This window comes from Natator depressus, chromosome 3, assembly GCF_965152275.1.
Source record: "Natator depressus isolate rNatDep1 chromosome 3, rNatDep2.hap1, whole genome shotgun sequence".
Classification (NCBI taxonomy): Eukaryota; Metazoa; Chordata; order Testudines; family Cheloniidae; genus Natator; species Natator depressus.
In genome coordinates, this window is record NC_134236.1 from 174,445,033 (window position 1) to 174,462,050 (window position 17,018).

General features: G+C 40.3%; 1 protein-coding gene across 1 annotated transcript in view; it reads left to right on the top strand.

Moving 5' to 3' along the window:
- Nucleotides 1-17,018, top strand: part of CAMKMT (calmodulin-lysine N-methyltransferase) — a 333,428-nt gene that overhangs the window by 20,243 nt on the left and 296,167 nt on the right. The window contains exon 3 of the mRNA XM_074949369.1: nucleotides 8,151-8,215. Within this exon, the coding sequence (XP_074805470.1) occupies nucleotides 8,151-8,215 (65 nt within the window). The remainder of the gene's footprint in view (nucleotides 1-8,150; nucleotides 8,216-17,018) is intronic.

The following is a 17,018-nucleotide window of genomic DNA, read 5'->3' on the forward strand; positions in this document are numbered from 1 at the left end:
ATGCTGAAATCTGAGGATTTCTCCCATCTCTTTCAAGTGGTCCAAAATATTATGTACGTTCCCAAGCTTCCTGTATCGGTTTGGAAGCCTGTATTTACTGCATTACTGAAAGACTAGAAAGGCTCTTTTTGACAGAAAGAAATGTCATTTTCCTTCTCTTCTCTATCTCCATGGAGCATGTTTGTATAGAACATGAATTACATCCCTACCTATTCTCTGCTAATTACTGCTCTGTCTTCTCTGCAGGATGAGGTACGTAGATACTTGTAGTTGGATCCAAGGTTCATTTTTCTTTCAGAAGTTACCCCATCTTAAGAGTGCAAGAATCTCTTGTTTATGGAAGAGTAAGTTAACTATATTGTAAGGGGAAAGGTGGAATTGTATGTGTTCCTCATTCATTAACACACATGTTCAGAGAAAGATGATAGCTGAGCTGTCTTCCATTCTTTGTTTACGACTCCTGTTGTTGCCGTGACTACTGAATTAATAGCTGGCATTCTTGACTCTGTACTTGCCTAAAGAGTAGAATAGGCAAGAAGTCAAGACTGACCTTGCCTTAGATTGTGATTCATCAGTGCAACCAACCCTCTGCTGCAAGAATTGACTCAGAAAAGAAATAAGAATAAAAATCAAGTAACAAAACCCCAGTCAAACAAACAAAAAAATCTCCAAGTTTCCTTGATTCTTTTTTGTTCCTTTTTTCTTTCACCCATTTAATGCTGAGGGCTGATTTTGGTCAGGGGCATGACCTTTGGATCTCTTGCACGCAATCTCCAGTATGCAAATCTCCAGTATATCGCAGATGACTGTTAATGCCATACATTTTGTTTGCGTGCTGTGGTGTACAGGAATTCACTGTTTTGATGAATTCTCCTCAGGATGTTTAATGGAGTTGTAGTTGTGATTTTGTTGCGATCATGGTAATGTATAGTGTCTCCTGATTTGATTTTCTGAAGGGTTTAGATTTTTTTGAATCATTCACAAATATTTGGTTCCACTGGATGAAAAATTAAGTTTTCCTGAATCTGCTGACTGCACCCAACTCTCAAACCTAAAAACGTACATTTAGGAAATGAAGATGGGGAAGCATAGGAGGGTGTGCGTGTGTGTGTGTGTGTGTGAGAGAGATGGATTGAAACTGCCCAGGGAATTAAGGATGGGGTTCAATCAGAAGAGCAGAGCCAGGATACCAACTTCAGCAGGTGAAAAAGGTAGTGCATGTGGGAACCAAGGAAGAAACTGGGGGCTGCTATAATTCCAAAATCAGTTTATGCAGATATATTAGTTCTCACCTCCTTTAGTTACAGTTTGCCACACTCGGTATGTAGTGTTTGAAATTGTGACTCTCACTTTCTGTTCCTTTGATGGTAAGAGATATGGACATCTTTAAAAACTTGTTTGTGCTTATTAGGCATGTGACACCAATTTGTAATGGTTAAAAGGGTGTGCTTCTACTTTCCCATGTTTTGAAAAAGGTGTATTGTATTGAAACACTTAATCAGCATGTCACCTGGCCCTATGACTGGTCCACAGAGAATAAGAGCCTAGTGCTGCTGCCAGCTAATGGAAGTACTCTTCAATGCAAGCAGCAAGGGCCTGTATTTTTGGTGCTGAAGGTCCCTGGTTGTATCTCTGCAGATATTCTGTGCAGGTAGATGGGTACAGTATTTTAAAATAATCTTGGAGGCAATCAAATTATTCTAAACAAATTCTGACAATTTTTTTTGTGAATCTAGATTGAAAGCTGTAGCATTTAAATTAATACAATAAACATTTTAGGCACCATTTATTACTAAATTTATATGCAGGTTCTTTTTATGGCTCTTAATGATTTGTTAAACTGTATTCTATAATTTAAGCATATGACATTCTTATCTTGATCGGTAAAATTTAATCTGTTATTCTTGTTTTATGCTGGTGTAACTTCATTTATTTTAATCAAGTTAAACCAGTGTAAAAGGAAAACAACTTATTAGTCAGTTGGGCCCCATTTGCTTTGTTCTAATAACACAAATGAGTAAATGCATTAAGTTAAGAGTACATATTGTTACGAGTTACACCTGGTAGGACACGCACACAACTGCTGCGAGTTACACCTGGTAGGACACGCACAGTTCGAATCTAGGCTGAGGCACATAAACAAAGTCCACAACTGCCGAGTTCCAAAAAAACACCACGTTTATTACGCTCGAGCGTGGTGCCCCCCTGCTAGCCAGGAGGGGACCCCGAATACAGATTATACAAAGGTTATATACTTTTTAGCAAAGCATGTTGCCCTCGTGCATCGGAAACCTTAGCCAATAAACAAACCCTTTTCTTATCTACCACCTATCCCTGCTTGGTGCATTCCTTGTGCTAAACTAGTATTTTAATTACACAGCATGGTCCTAAAGCCATGCATCAGTAACTTTTATTATCGGGATGGGAGGCCTCACATCAAAGGCCAGGAGATAGGGAGTTTGGGGACTGACAAAGAACAGATACTGGGAGTCAAGGCAGGCTGGAGACAAGGAGGAGGATTTTCACAGGAATGCAGTATCTAAGGAACACTCCTCCTGGTTCATGATGTGCTTGCTTTTCGACAATGGTGGGCCCCAAACCAAAATGGAGTCACGTGCTAACTTTTCCTTAACAGTCCTCCCTTTTTTTTTTGTACGTCAGTAAGCTATATCGGGGCTGAGTAACCGCGCTGCAGGGTTAGCAACTGCCGACAGCACATACTGCAGCATTGTAGGCATACAAAAAATAACGCAAAAACAATAACAGTCAAAAAAAGTAAATACAAAATACGCCGTCCCCAAGTCCCCACATCCGGTAGCCATGAGGTGACCTCCTGGAATCCGGTGCTGGTATTGTCGAGGCTGACATGGTGGAATAGGGCTGCCTGTTGCTTGAGGATGTGGATGTCAGTTTCCACCCTATGGCAGATTTACAAATACACAACAGCTTGAGTTGACCACAGCACAAACCCCGCCCTGGTTTGCAAGAAGATAATCCAGGGCTAGACGGTTTTGCAGTGTAGTTTGGGATAGCTGAGTGACTTCAATTTGAAGGGCAGATAGAGCATCTGCAGTAGCATTTGCCATTAGTTCCAAAGCAGCTGAAATGTTAACTATAGCTTTTTCCAGCTCGCTTACTCCCAACCATGGCAGAAACCAACGCACAAAGGAGTGAAAGCCTCTGTGCCGTTGAGAAAAGGGGTTTAAAGGAATACTTCGTCGGTCCCTCCATACTAGATTACGGATTTCTCCCCGGGTCAGGTTCTGGTGTACTGTCACGGCGGGTACTATAGCCCCTAAGGTACATGTACCACACCATCCTGCTGGGAGAACCTTATAGGCTGTGTGATTGCATAACCAATACCAGCCAGACCCTTGGGGACTGGCCACAGGGTCCTGGAGTAGGTGGAGGGGCCTTCCGCACCAGAGCTGATTTGGGTGGGGTCCTTACAGTTTTTGTAGAAAATTTTGTGGGGTGTATTTTCTATGCCCTTACGTTGTGACACACATAAAGCATAATTACCCTGGGCCACTATATCAATAGACCATCTTTGGATCATAACATTCCAGTTAAATGTAGTGTTTGCCCATAGCTTAGTTTGGAGTGTTTGATTAAGGGGATTAGGTACACCTACCAACGGGACCCCCTGACCCAAATATGTGGGGGTATGAATACAAATCCAACACCGTGTTCGATTTACACCCTGTTTTATGGCATGGGTTAAATTTAAAAAGCTATTGCCCTCCCATCCTTGTACTGGACTTGGGAACAGGGAGAGGAACCCCCCAGGCAAACCATACCAATGTCGGCATCCTCCTTTATACCATACAAAAAACAACACCACCAATGTAAGTCCGATAAACAGGAACACAAGAAGTCCTGGTGGGCTATAAAGGTCCCAATAGCTGGAAAGCTTAGTCCATGGGTTGGTCGTGGTGTTCATGCTTGAAGTGGCTCGTCCAATGGCTTGTCAGGATCAGGCGGGGGTCCCAGCACCAACTTAACATAGCTATGATGGATCCAGGAACCTTTACCTGAAAAGGAGTGGTGGCAGATGGTGGGAGTAATGTTTGTGGCTGTAAGGCGTTTTTGGTATTCATACTTGCTTACAAGCACAGATTCCAGCCTCTGGAATAAACCCACCCCACCCCTTCACTTCACATTCCCAAGAATACATCCCGCAACTTCCTCCCTGCCAATGTACAATGCTCCGTCTTTGTCACCAAGGCCAATTCTCAGTGTCTTTTGCAGTCAGGAATCCTTGGATCTTGGTGGTTTCAGCAGAGCAGGCGTTCCTTCTTCTCTCTTGGAACAGTCATGGTTTTGCATTATACAGGGGAGAGGTTACTAGCACGTCACCCTGTAGTGCTTTGGTTTCTTTAGCAAATACTGAATGCAGGTTAGCTCTGTCAGTGGACAAGGGAGAGGTTACTAGCACTTCACCTTGTCCTTTTTCCTGCTGTCCAAAAGGAGGAAAAAAAAAAAACTCAGAAGGAGGGACAGGCTGATCAGTAGTCGAAGTGCAGTCATCTCAAGGTGGAGGGGTCTTTTTGCAGTAAGAAACATGGGGCCAGGCAGTCAGTCCTTGGCACTTCACAGCGATGTTGGTAGTTAGCAGGACTTAATAAGGGCCTTTCCAGCATGGGGCCAGAGTAGTCTTTTGTTGATGGACCTTTATGTAGACCCAGTCACCTGGTTTTAACAAATGGCAGGTTTGCTCAGGATTCTTGAAGCAGGACTTCTTTTACCTGTAAATATAGAGACCTAACACATTTCATTAATGTCTGGCAGTGTGTTGCAGATCTCACAGCTGCTTGGGCACATTCAAGCCCCCCTCTTTTTTGGCTGTTAGCCAAATCCTAGCTGTGAGTAGTGTCCTTGGGTAGGCCAGTGTCTTATCTTTGGACCGAGCCTGCCAGCTACAGCGTTGAATTAGCTTTTTTCCATTTTTTTTCTTCTCCCCTTTTTGGCTGTTATTAACCTGCAAAGGAAACTTTCACTTTTTACTCATACACCTTTGTTTAAAAAGGAACACATATACATTGCCCATTATAAAGCACTTTAGTCTTATTGTTTAATGTATGCCACATACACCCTTCTAGGAAAATGACTTTATTACAGAGCTTTGGAGCAACAAGCCAGGACAAGCACACCCACTTTTGAGGAGTCCACTTGGTACAACCTCTGGTGTCCAATAGCTTTCCTCCCTCCCCAGCCCTCTGGCTAGAAATTTGAGGTAGCCAGAAGGATCCCATGTATAATATGGGGAGTGGGTTAACCTTTCATGTCCTTGCTTCCAAAGACTGTTGGTGTGCAAATTTTAACAACAATTTTTTTTAATTAAAAGATCTGGCCAATGAAAAAAATTTTTTTTTTTTTTTTACTTAAGCAAATGTATTAAACTTTAGTATATCACATTTTTCTGATATTATCCAAACACCTTGTATTCCAAGTTGAATAAAACAAGTATCTGCATTTTGATTTAACCCTTCTATTTAGTTTTAAACTAAACTGTCCTATGAAAAAATTAAACACAGCAATTCTGGCCACAAGACAAACACCACAAGACAGGACATAGAACACAGAACAGAATTCCTATTGTGCCAGTAAATTCATGAGATGTTGAATTGCTTTTCAGCTGGCATCAGTTTTCTCTGATTTTCTGAAAGACAAAAAAAACCACAGATCTACCCCTTTTGGGCAGTCAGTCATTGCTTAAAATATCTCCTTTTTATACAAATACCCTTGTTAATTGCAGGCAAAACAGAGGGATTACCCATATTTTCTTGTATTTGTTTTATAGGCAGCCCAGGTTTCAGTGGCCTCTACCTTATCAGTTAGGTAATTTACATTAAAACAAATGCTTTCCGGCTTGCTTTTGGATCCACAGCTAAAGATTCTTACTTTAAAAAGGGCACAATAAACTTTATCAGACTTTTGATTGCCTTTTACTTTTAACTCCTGCTGTCAAACACACAGTGCTGAAAAGGAAGACACCACCTATTGTAGCCCCTTGGAGCCTAATAAGATATTAATTAAGTAGCACTGTATAATTGCATTTCTTTGGAAAAGGGCCCATTTTTTCCAAAACGGCTGCAAAGAAACCAAGAATTCTTTTTCTTTCCAGTATTTCACAAAGTTCAACTGCTTAATTCTTTCCAGCAACTACAGAGTTAACTTCTTACTTTCCTTTCTTAAATCACTTGCTTATTTCCCAAAACGACACCCAATTAACTTAGATTTTACCATTCCAAGTATTATTCCGGGATTTACGTTTTCCATTCCTGTAATTATTTACTCCTCTTTTTTCACTATGACCTTCAAGTTTCCAACCTGTTTTCCAATCTCTCTATCTGTTGCCTGCCCGCTTGGGCCCGATCCTGTTTTTCTCTCTGAACTGTCCCTTCCATGAGCACCAGCTTTGTTTCACTACCAAATTAACAAGGAGGGTGGGCTTCTTAACTAGCCCCCAGCCCTCCTGGTCTCTTTTCTTAAATATTCTCACTTACAAGGGCTACCCGAGTCCTCCCCCCATGAGGCTTCTCACCTGGACAGAAAGCACGGCTAATTGGCAAGCAAGGAGGTGACGGGCATAAGTCAGAAAGCCGAGGGTAAGCCGGAGGAGGAGCAGAAGCAGGCATAGCACAGAGCGGGGCTGTAGACGCCTGAGATGAATAAGAAAAGGAGGAGGAAAGAGGACGTCCTTTTGCACGTGCATAAGCCCAGTTGTCCCATACATACCAATAATCCATCTGGGCTGGAGCTTTGTTCTCCAGCCTTTTCCTAAGCGCTGTTAATTTTTTCCCAGCAAAGGAACCATCCGGTGGCCATTTGAAAGGTGTTTGAGTTGCTAGTGCTGGCCATTTAACCTCGCACAAGATTACAGCTTTTTTTTTTCTATTTACCTAACCCATGGGTACCAGAAATATTCCCCCAATTCTCGAGAATTTCAGCCAGAGGGGTCCCCTTACTTACACTCTGCCCAGAACCCATAATGGGCTACCAAAAGGACACCAAATGTGCCACCCTATCGCCTAAGCGATGGCTCACACACCCCCTCCTTGGAGTTCTCAAAGGTGAACTCACCCTGTGCCGGCTGGAGCTGTCCGAGAGGAGGAGTGTAGTCTCGCTTGTTGGGGCGAGCCTAGAGTCCCTTCGTGGTCGCCAAAACTGTTACGAATTACACCTGGTAGGACACGCACACAACTGCTGCGAATTACACCTGGTAGGACACGCACACAAATGCGACGAATTACACCTGGTAGGTCACACACAGTTCGAATCTGGGCTGAGGCACATAAACAAAGTCCACAACTGCCGAGTTCCCAAAAAACACCACGTTTATTACGCTCGAGCGTGGTGCCCCCTGCTAGCCAGGAGGGGACCCCGAATACAGATTATACAAAGGTTATATACTTTTTAGCAAAGCATGTTGCCCTCGTGCATCGGAAACCTTAGCCAATAAACAAACCCTTTTCTTATCTACCACCTATCCCTGCTTGGTGCATTCCTTGTGCTAAACTAGTATTTTAATTACACAGCATGGTCCTAAAGCCATGCATCAGTAACTTTTATTATCAGGATGGGAGGCCTCACATCAAAGGCCAGGAGATAGGGAGTTTGGGGACTGTCAAAGAACAGATACCGGGAGTCAAGGCAGGCTGGAGACAAGGAGGAGGATTTTCACAGGAATGCAGTATCTAAGGAACACTCCTCCTGGTTCATGATGTGCTTGCTTTTAGACAGTGGTGGGCCCCAAACCAAAATGGAGTCACATGTGCTAACTTTTCCTTAACAATATAAATGTTAAACGTAATTAAAAATCTTGTTTAAGAATTGGGTTTGTTTTTCTCATAATACTTATACTGTATGCAATCTAATTAAGCAAAATTTGCTTGTTTTTAAGAATACTTAAATGTTGAGAATACAATCTTTTAAAACAATCTCCCAGATTTTAATTCTCACACTTTATTTTCAGAACACTTCTCATTATCTTCCCCCTAGTGGCTAAAATAATATGTGTTCATGGCATAGTAATGAAAGGTGTAGTGAAAAGATTTGTGAGATATGAACATGTATGGCAAATTCACTGTCTTAAGAGAAGAATATTTTTACTTGTTGGTAAAATGAAAATATCTGTTGTCTTCTAGATGTAACAATGGACTTTTAAATATCGAAGATGTTCTTACAAGTTTTGACAACACAGGGAATGTCTGTAAGTTATTAATTTATTCTATAATTACAGTGTTGTATAGGTGGAATCCTGATTTTTGTTAATATAAAGCATTAAAAAATAACTGTTCTATGTTTCAAAGAGGGATGGGCTATTACCAGCAGGAGAGTGAGTTTTTGTATGTGTGTCTGTGTGGGGTGGGGGGGGGGGAAGGGTGAGAAAACCTAGATTTGTGCTGGAAATGGCCTTCCTTGATGATCACTTTAGATAAGCTGTTAGCAGCAGGACAGTGGGGTGGGAGGAAGTTTTGTTTCATGGTCTCTGTGTGTATATAATGTCTTCTGCAGTTTCCACGATATGCTATGCATCCGATGAAGTGAGCTGTAGCTCACGAAAGCTCATGCTCAAATAAACTGGTTAGTCTCTAAGGTGCCACAAGTACTCCTTTTCTTTTTTCTTTTTACGAATACTGACTAACACGGCTGTTACTCTGAAACCTGTTCTATGACAATCTGTCTTATCTGGGAAACACTGATATTATGGTGATGGTGGCATATAAAACCTTATGGTTGATAAATGCATGTTTATGCCATTTTACATATAAAAATTGTAAAAATGGGCAGGTCTGATCAATGCAAACTTCTGATTTTTGTTTTTCCCTCTTGGCTACAAATTTTGTTTTGGGGCTAAGACATATCTATTGTGCAACAAGTGTTGTGGACATGTTGCTGTACACAGCCAACACTTGAAAGAATGAAAACCTCTTGCCCACTAGTTAGCCATGGAAGCAGGTAACTTGCAGCATTTGTTTTTCAAGATGTAAAACCATTTGTCCTCCATTTCTTTGAGGAGACACTTTGTCGTATCAGAGAGGGAAGAACTAGAGTAGATTTTCAAGGACCTTATGTTAACCTTCTCTGACTGTGGTGCAATAACTAATGGTTGGCATTAATGCTGTCAAAACAGACTGTAGATTTTTAGCTGAGTACCAATTTGCAAATCTTAAATAAATGTACACAATATTCTACTTACTGATAACTTTTAAAACAATGGTATTGAGAAGACCTGTAATATGTTGGAAACAAAAATTGCAAATGGGGAGGGAAAGGAGTAGAAATATTTCTACATGTTTTGAAAGCATCACCATAGTAAAAGTTGTGGGCTATCTCTTGAATAGATAGTCTGCATGTACTATGTGCTTGATTCTTCAGTATCTCATTCTCTATTCCAGGTTTGTTTTTTTGTTGCTTTTTCAATTGAAAGGCTTAAAGAATAAAGTTGGGGGTCTTTAAGGATCACAAAGTCAAGAGACAAGTTCATTTTTTCCTCTCCTCCTCCAAACTATGACATGAGACTATTCTTCTCAAATATGGCTGTTTCACCTCAAAACTCCTGTCTGTTTCTCCAGTTATATTTCAGTGAATACTGACCATTCAGGAGCAGAAAAATATCAATATATTAAAGTAATCTTTTTGACTTCAAAGGAAAATAAATCTGAAGTATGGATAGCTGTTTGAGACTAACATTCTGGGCCATCCATTCTTTACTTGGTAGCCTTCTTTTTTTAACACTGCAGACTTTTTCTGCACAGGCCAAAAAATACTTATAAAATGTGTTTTTGAAGTACTGCCAAGTAGGTGAAGTAGTTCACAGATTTCAGAAGAGAAATGAGATCAGAAGGATTTACAAGTAGCCAAGGGAATAATATCAAGGCCAAGGGAGAAAATCCAAATTTTTTAATAAAGGCTCATGTCAGGGACAATGTGAGTCACCAGTAGCTGGATAATTAAGACAAGTGAAAGGATTGGGAGGATATGTGGATTTATGAGCACGCCTTGGGATTTTTGGGAAAAAACATTTAGTGATACTGAAAATTCTTGTTTAAATGACAGATCACATTTTCTAAAAGATGACATTATTATAGATTCATAGATTATACGTTATCATAGATTAATAGATTATATGGGCCCAGCAGGGACCATTGTTATTACCTAGTCTGACCTGCTTTATGTCACAGGCCATAGGACTTCCTGAATTACTTCCTGTTTGAACTAGAGAATATCTTTTAGAAAAACATCCAGTCTTGATTTTAGAAGTTTCCAGTGATGGAGAGTCCACCACATCCCTAAGTAAGTTGTTCAAATGGTCAGTTACCTTCACTGTTAAAAATTTGCACCTTATTTCTAGTCTGAATTTGACTACTTTTAACTTACAGCTACTGGGTCTTGTTATACCTTTGTCTGCTAGAGAAAAGCGACTTCTATTATCAAATTTTTGTTCCCCTTGTGGATACTTGTAGACTGTGATCAAGCCAAGCCATAAACTTCTCTTTGATAAGCTAAATAGATTTCCTCGAGTTTTACACTTACAAGGCATGTTTTTTAATCCTTTAATCATTCTTGTGGCTTTACTCTGAACCCTTTCCAATTTATCAACATCCTTCTTGAATTTTGGATGCCAGAACTGGACACAGTATTCCAGTAGCAGTTGCACCAGTGCCAAATACAGAGGTATTATAACTGCGCTACTCCTACTGTTTATACATCCAAGGCTCTCATTAGCCTTTTTGGCCACAAAATCACATTGGGAGCTCACGTTTAGCTGATTATCCTCCATGTCCAACAAATCTTTTTCAGAGTCACTGCTTCCAAGAATAGATTCCCCCATTTTGTACACGTGGCCTGCATTCTGTGTTCCTGGATATGTGACTTCACATTTGGCTGTATTGAAACACCTGTTGTTTGCTTGCACCTAGCTTACCAAAGCAATCCAGATCACTCTGTATCAGTGACCTGACCTCTGCATTATTCTCTGTGTAATCTGTAAACTTTATCAGTGGTGATTTTATGTTTTCTTACAGATCACTGATAAAAATATGAAATAGTGTTACGATTATCAACCAAACTTGTAATTTAATTTAAAAAAAAATCAAGTTAGGTTGATCAGATCTATTTTCCATAATCCATCTTTGTTGGCATTGCTTATATTATCCTCCTTTAATTCTTTATTAATCCTGTAACAGCTGTTCCATTATTTTGCCTAAGATCAATGTCAGGCTGAAAGGCCTTTCACTACTTAGTTCATCCCGTTTACCCTTTTAAAATGTCCTTATTCTGTGGGCAGTTAGTCCTTCTGCATTTATCGTCTTTAACATTATTTTACAATAAAATGAATACCTGTGACTTTTGTGCAGCAGTTTCTAAATTATGTTTAAGGAAATAGTTATTATTAGAGCATTTGCCTAAACATTCTGAGGTTAGATTATTCATTATTTTCTAGATGTCTCCTTGGATTTTTCTAGTGTTATGTTTGACCTTGTCAACCAGTGTCTGTTTTTAAAGAACTCCACAGTCTCTCCTAAGTGACAGTCCTAAGGTATCCCCTAGCATTTTACAATATTAAATTACTTCTGTTAAGCAACTAACTGTAATGCAACTGGTCAGTGACAGAGTGACCCTAGGCATCCCGCAGAGCCATCCCTAGGGTACGGCGAATCGAGGCGACCGCTCTGGGCCCTGTGCTTTGAGGGGCCCTGCTGGCTGGCACGCATGGGCGGCGCGTGAACCACTGGCTGGGGGAGGCTATCCCCAACCCTGTACCTTCCACCTGAGGGAGCGCGTGCGGCACCACCACCGCGGCCTCCACGGCCCTGGGAAGGCAGACAGAGTGGCCCCAGCCCCCTGGAGCCCAGCGGCACTGCCAAAGCAGGGCCTTGGGGGCGAGGAGGGTAGGCACGCCTTGCTGTTTGGGAAGGCACCGCCTTCACTACCTGGCACAATTGGTCACGGAAATGACGGATTCGTCACTTCCACCCGGGCCCCGCAGCCCCCTAGAGACGGCCCTGGCATCCCGTATTCATACCCCGCACTCTACTGCAATGATATTTGTTCAAAATATACCTTGTGAGGTAAAAAACTAATAACACACTGGTTATTAATGTAATTGTAAAATGCATGTGTTAATGTTATATGTAAAATTATGGATTCTTTCTGTGTGATATTAGAACAGAGGTTCTCAAACTGTGGTCTGCAAGCTCCATTCAGGTGGTCCCTGAATAGTTCCCTCTAAGGTGTGCACCTGGGCGGCCGCACATGAGAGAATGAAGGGCCACCCACCTAATTAGTGGAGCCATGCAGGCGCGGCTCTACTAATTAGGTGCCTGGACCTTGGAGAAGATGTACATGTAAGGTGAGGTGGTGGCCTTGGGTGGAATAGGGGGTGTGGGGTGAGAAGAGGGTGTGGGAGGAATTTGGGACATACAGGGCTGTGGCGGCCAGAGAAAGAGCTGCTCCAGGGCTGCAGCTGCCTGGGAGAGATGGCCCTCCTTCCCAGCCCCAGCACAGGGGCTGCTATGGTGGGGGAGAGAGGGAGAGACCCCCCTCCTTTTCAGCCCCAACTCGGGGGCTGCTATGTCGGGGGAGAGAGGGCACATCCATCGCATTAGAAAGGTAAGACTATTGATATTAAAATATGAGTTGTATGCTTTTATTTGTAGAACAAAAAAAGTTTATGATTAAGGTTTTTTTTTTATGTAGCGCTTTTATCCAAAGCACTTTACAATAGTTAACTAATGGTACAAACACCATTTGGAAAGCTCATTACATGGTCCGCTGAGACCCTCAGCAATTTTCAAGTGGTCTGCGAAAAAAAACATTTGAGAACCACGATATTAGAACCACCATGTTTAATTCCAGACAGCCAAGCCTAGGTAAATGTGATAAACAGGTCTGTCCTAGACAAAGGAATGTGGGCTTACCTCAGTTTACATATTAGCAGTAAACAAAGCCATTGAGCTAAACCTGTGGGCTTATTATGATCCTGAACTCAAGAAACATAAAATTTACATGGCTCCTGCACCCCACAGAGACACAGGAGGCTGAATCCCCAGGAGGCCTTCCAAGACAAAAACAATCCCTTTGGGGATATGAGGAACAGAGAGACACTCAGTCTTTATCCTTCCCCTTAGAGCCAAAGGAACCAAACAATTTGATCTCTGTGGTGGATCCTGAGCAGGCTGGTCAGTAAAAGCTGAAAAGGAGAGTGAAGGTGAGAGAAACAATCTTGAACAAAGACTATATCTAGCTAGATTAAGTCTTTTAGATGCGTGTTTTCATTTTTATTTTCTTGTACCCATTTTTGTCTTTATTTCTTCTACTTGGTATCACTTAACCTATGTTTTTTGTTAATAATCTAGTTTTATTTTTACTATAAACTAATTGAGTGTTGTGTCTGAAGGGAAGGGTGTGTTTACCCCAGTTAAGTTAATAAGCTGTAATGGACTGACTTTTTTAAAAAGAGCAGCAAACTTAATATCTTCTGTGACTGCAGAGTGGTAGGGGCTTTGCAATGCAGAGAAACATCTCTGAGGAGCTTGGGGGTTGAAGTTCACTGATGGTTACCTGCTAGGTGAGGTTTGGGCTGGGAGAGCCTTGAGGAATTTTCCAGTGAGGAAGACAGATTGGTGTGGCAGGGAGCTGACAGTCTAATTTCTAGTGAAGCTCACTCTTGCTAAGGCAGAGATGTAACACTGTGGCTCACAGCTCCAGCTATCTCCAGCAGTGTGAAAGCAATGAGGAGTCCTTGTGGCACCTTAGAGACTAATAAATTTATTTGGGCATAAGCTTTCATGGGCTAGAACCCACTTCATAGCCCTTAACCCACTTATAGCCTACAAAGGCTTATACATTTGTTAGTCTCTAAGGTGCCATAAGGACTCCTCGTTGTTTTTGCTGATACAGACTAACATGGCTACCCCTCTGAAACCTGTCTCCAGCAGTGTGTTACAGACAGATACAGCAATGGTCCCATATACAGTAATACCCTTTCCAGCTCAACAGGTCTCCCAGGTATGGACTTTAGTACTCATTAGGGACACACTAAGTACATATAGGTTGTTCACAGCAGACTCTGCTCTTTGTGTAGATCTGTACATTGCTGTAGGGTTTTTGCCTGATTAGTAGATAAACACATAACATGTTTGCATTTTTGTTTTGCCTACCATATACCTCTGCTATATATAGGACCAATGTTTTGGCTACAAGAGAGTTTTTATACATTAAATATATGCTTTTATTAAATATTGATATATAAAGTGCTTTATAAAAATAATTTTATGTATTTGCACATCAAATGTTCTCTAAACCATAACATCATTTTGGTATCAAATAAGTATGATTTAATATCTTATTTCTTAGCTTTTTCCAGTAAAATTCCCAGCTACCTTTATTAACACAAACTTCTTTAAAAGACCATTTCTTGTTAGTCTCTTGTGTTGTTGTTTAGTACCTGTTTCACTGTACTTTACTCCTTTTGCCCATAGTTCTTTAAATAGTCCAGTGACATCACTGTACATCACCAAGAGTAGAACGGTAGAGCAGATGGAAGTACATATTACCTGTTGCTACAACTCCCAGTAGACATTAACTCATTCTAAGGTGAGCCACTAGCTGGCAGCATTATATAAAATATGAATAAACTGCTGTTTAAGAATACATGTGACTGCTTCCAAAAGTATTACCTGATAACAGGTAGGATTCTGTGAAAAATGGAATTAAAAAGAACCTTGAATAATTCTTCCATAGAGCCCATAGAAGTAGCTACAGTAAGCTATGTACATGAGTCTTCTGGCATTAACCTTGGAAACTGCTGCTTTAACGTCTTGCTCAGACTGCACCCTTGTACCTGATTTCTGTCTTTTTCTAAAAAAAATTTCAAAGGATGTATTTTCCATTAAAGGATTACTGCTAGAAGGTGGAAAAATCACAACTGGAAATCAATATTATTTATTATTATTATTTTATAATTATTTATTTATTATTTTTAAAGAATGTGTAGGAGTAGTCTGGGGGGGAGGAATGATCAGTTCATTCTCCATGGACAACAGTGTGGTGTCTGCTAAGAAGGTCATACAGCCCCAGGCTTTAACAACTTTATCATAGGATGCTCCTTTAAAGGAAGTTCTGCGAGCTGTGGCCAACAGGTGAAACCCTAGCAGCGTGGTCCAGTGCAGCTGTGCTGATATCGTGGGGTGGTATCAGCTCTGGAGGGCAGACACCTTGCTCATTCCATAAAGAGACAATCCCCCATATCAGTAGAATAACCGGGGGGGAAAAGTCTGCAAGGAGGTTCTTTTGAGTGTTTCCTGTCTTTGGCCTCCTCCAATAGAAGCAGGCAATCTGGCCCCACAATTGTTATATGATTATATCTTATAGTAGACATCCTTAGATTATTTATTTATTCATTAAAAATAAACCTAATCAAGTGAAGTGACTAAAAGATTAAATTATCAAAAGATTATAAATCTCCCTCATTACTTGCTGCAAGCCTAAACAAATTGCAGTGTGTGGGAAGCTGAGACACAAAATTGTTAAGCATTGTGGAGTTTGCAGGTAATATCCACTTGACACCACCATATGCTTTTCACCCAAACAGCATACTCTGGAGTGTTGTCGTGATGTGAAGATGCACATCTACCACAGGAATGAGTTTGCTTAGAAAAATACATTTTTCTCTTGTAAACTTTACAGAAGATTATTTAACTGTGCAAACATTCCTTTGATTTGAAATCACTAAGTTCAAGTTTTTGTTTTCTTGTTAGCTGAATTTTGTGTGATTCCATATGAGTGTAAAATTATATGTTGTGGAACTGAAAAAGCAGCAGAGGGTGCTGCAGTTACAGAGCTACCCAGGCATATACTCCAAAGTAGCTGTTGCAGTAAGCAGATACAGTTACTGTGAAGACTTAAACTTTCAATGTTTAATAGATAAGTTATAGATTTTTTTTTTAGTTCTAGTGACTAATTCTGTCTTAACTATACTGTAAAACTTCACTTACAGAATATGACTTACTAGAGTCAAACAATACCATATTGTCATCTTTGCAGCTCCATAAGAATTCTGTCTGAAGCATATCAATTAGTGGATTCTAACAATGATGGGTTACTTTCTGATTTTCACTAGTAGTTTGCATGATAAATTGCCATTTTTATTATAATATTTCTTTTTTTGAGCATTAGCCACTTATAGTCTCTGCTAGGGTGCAGAGGACAATTACACTGATTGGTAATATATAAGAACTGATATGGAGAGATTTCCGTGTTGACTTGCTTCTCTGTGAAAAAGAGAAAATAATAATCTTATTTCTCCAAGTTTAGTTAAAAAGGTGTTGGACTTATCTGCTTTTTCTAGTTATTGTTTTGTACAATAACATCTTGTAACATATTCATTACATGAGTATGCAAATGCAAAACTCTCAGTTCCCAAACTGTTGTACAGTTGAATATAGTAATGCACTCAGATAAATGAAGGTAAGGGAATAGTTAACCTAACATAAATTCCACCCAGGGTAAAATTACATGTTTATTTGTAGAGTTCAAAGGCCAATGTATTTTCTTGATACGTATTTCTTAAAACCTCTTTTGGTTGTTCGCTAAAAATGTCATAGATTGAAACCTCAACACAGATTTCCGAAAGCATGATGAGTAGATATTCTTCTTGTTACTGAACTCATTTTTTACATTCTATTAATCATAAACAATAGCAAAGACTCTCATTATCTATTGAATTGTTTTTACTCTAGTGAATTTTGATTGAGATGCTAGAAATTCAAAAACATCCATAAAAAGAAAAGGAGGACTTTGTGGCACCTTAGAGACTAACAACTTTATTTGAGCATAAGCTTTCAAATAAATTTGTTAGTCTCTAAGGTGCCACAAGTCCTCCTTTTCTTTTTGCGGATACAGACTAACACGGCTGCTACTCTAAAAACATCAATGTCATCTTTTAGAACATAGATATTGTTTTTACAGATTTGATTTCCTCTCCTTCCAAAATGAACTATTTTTGA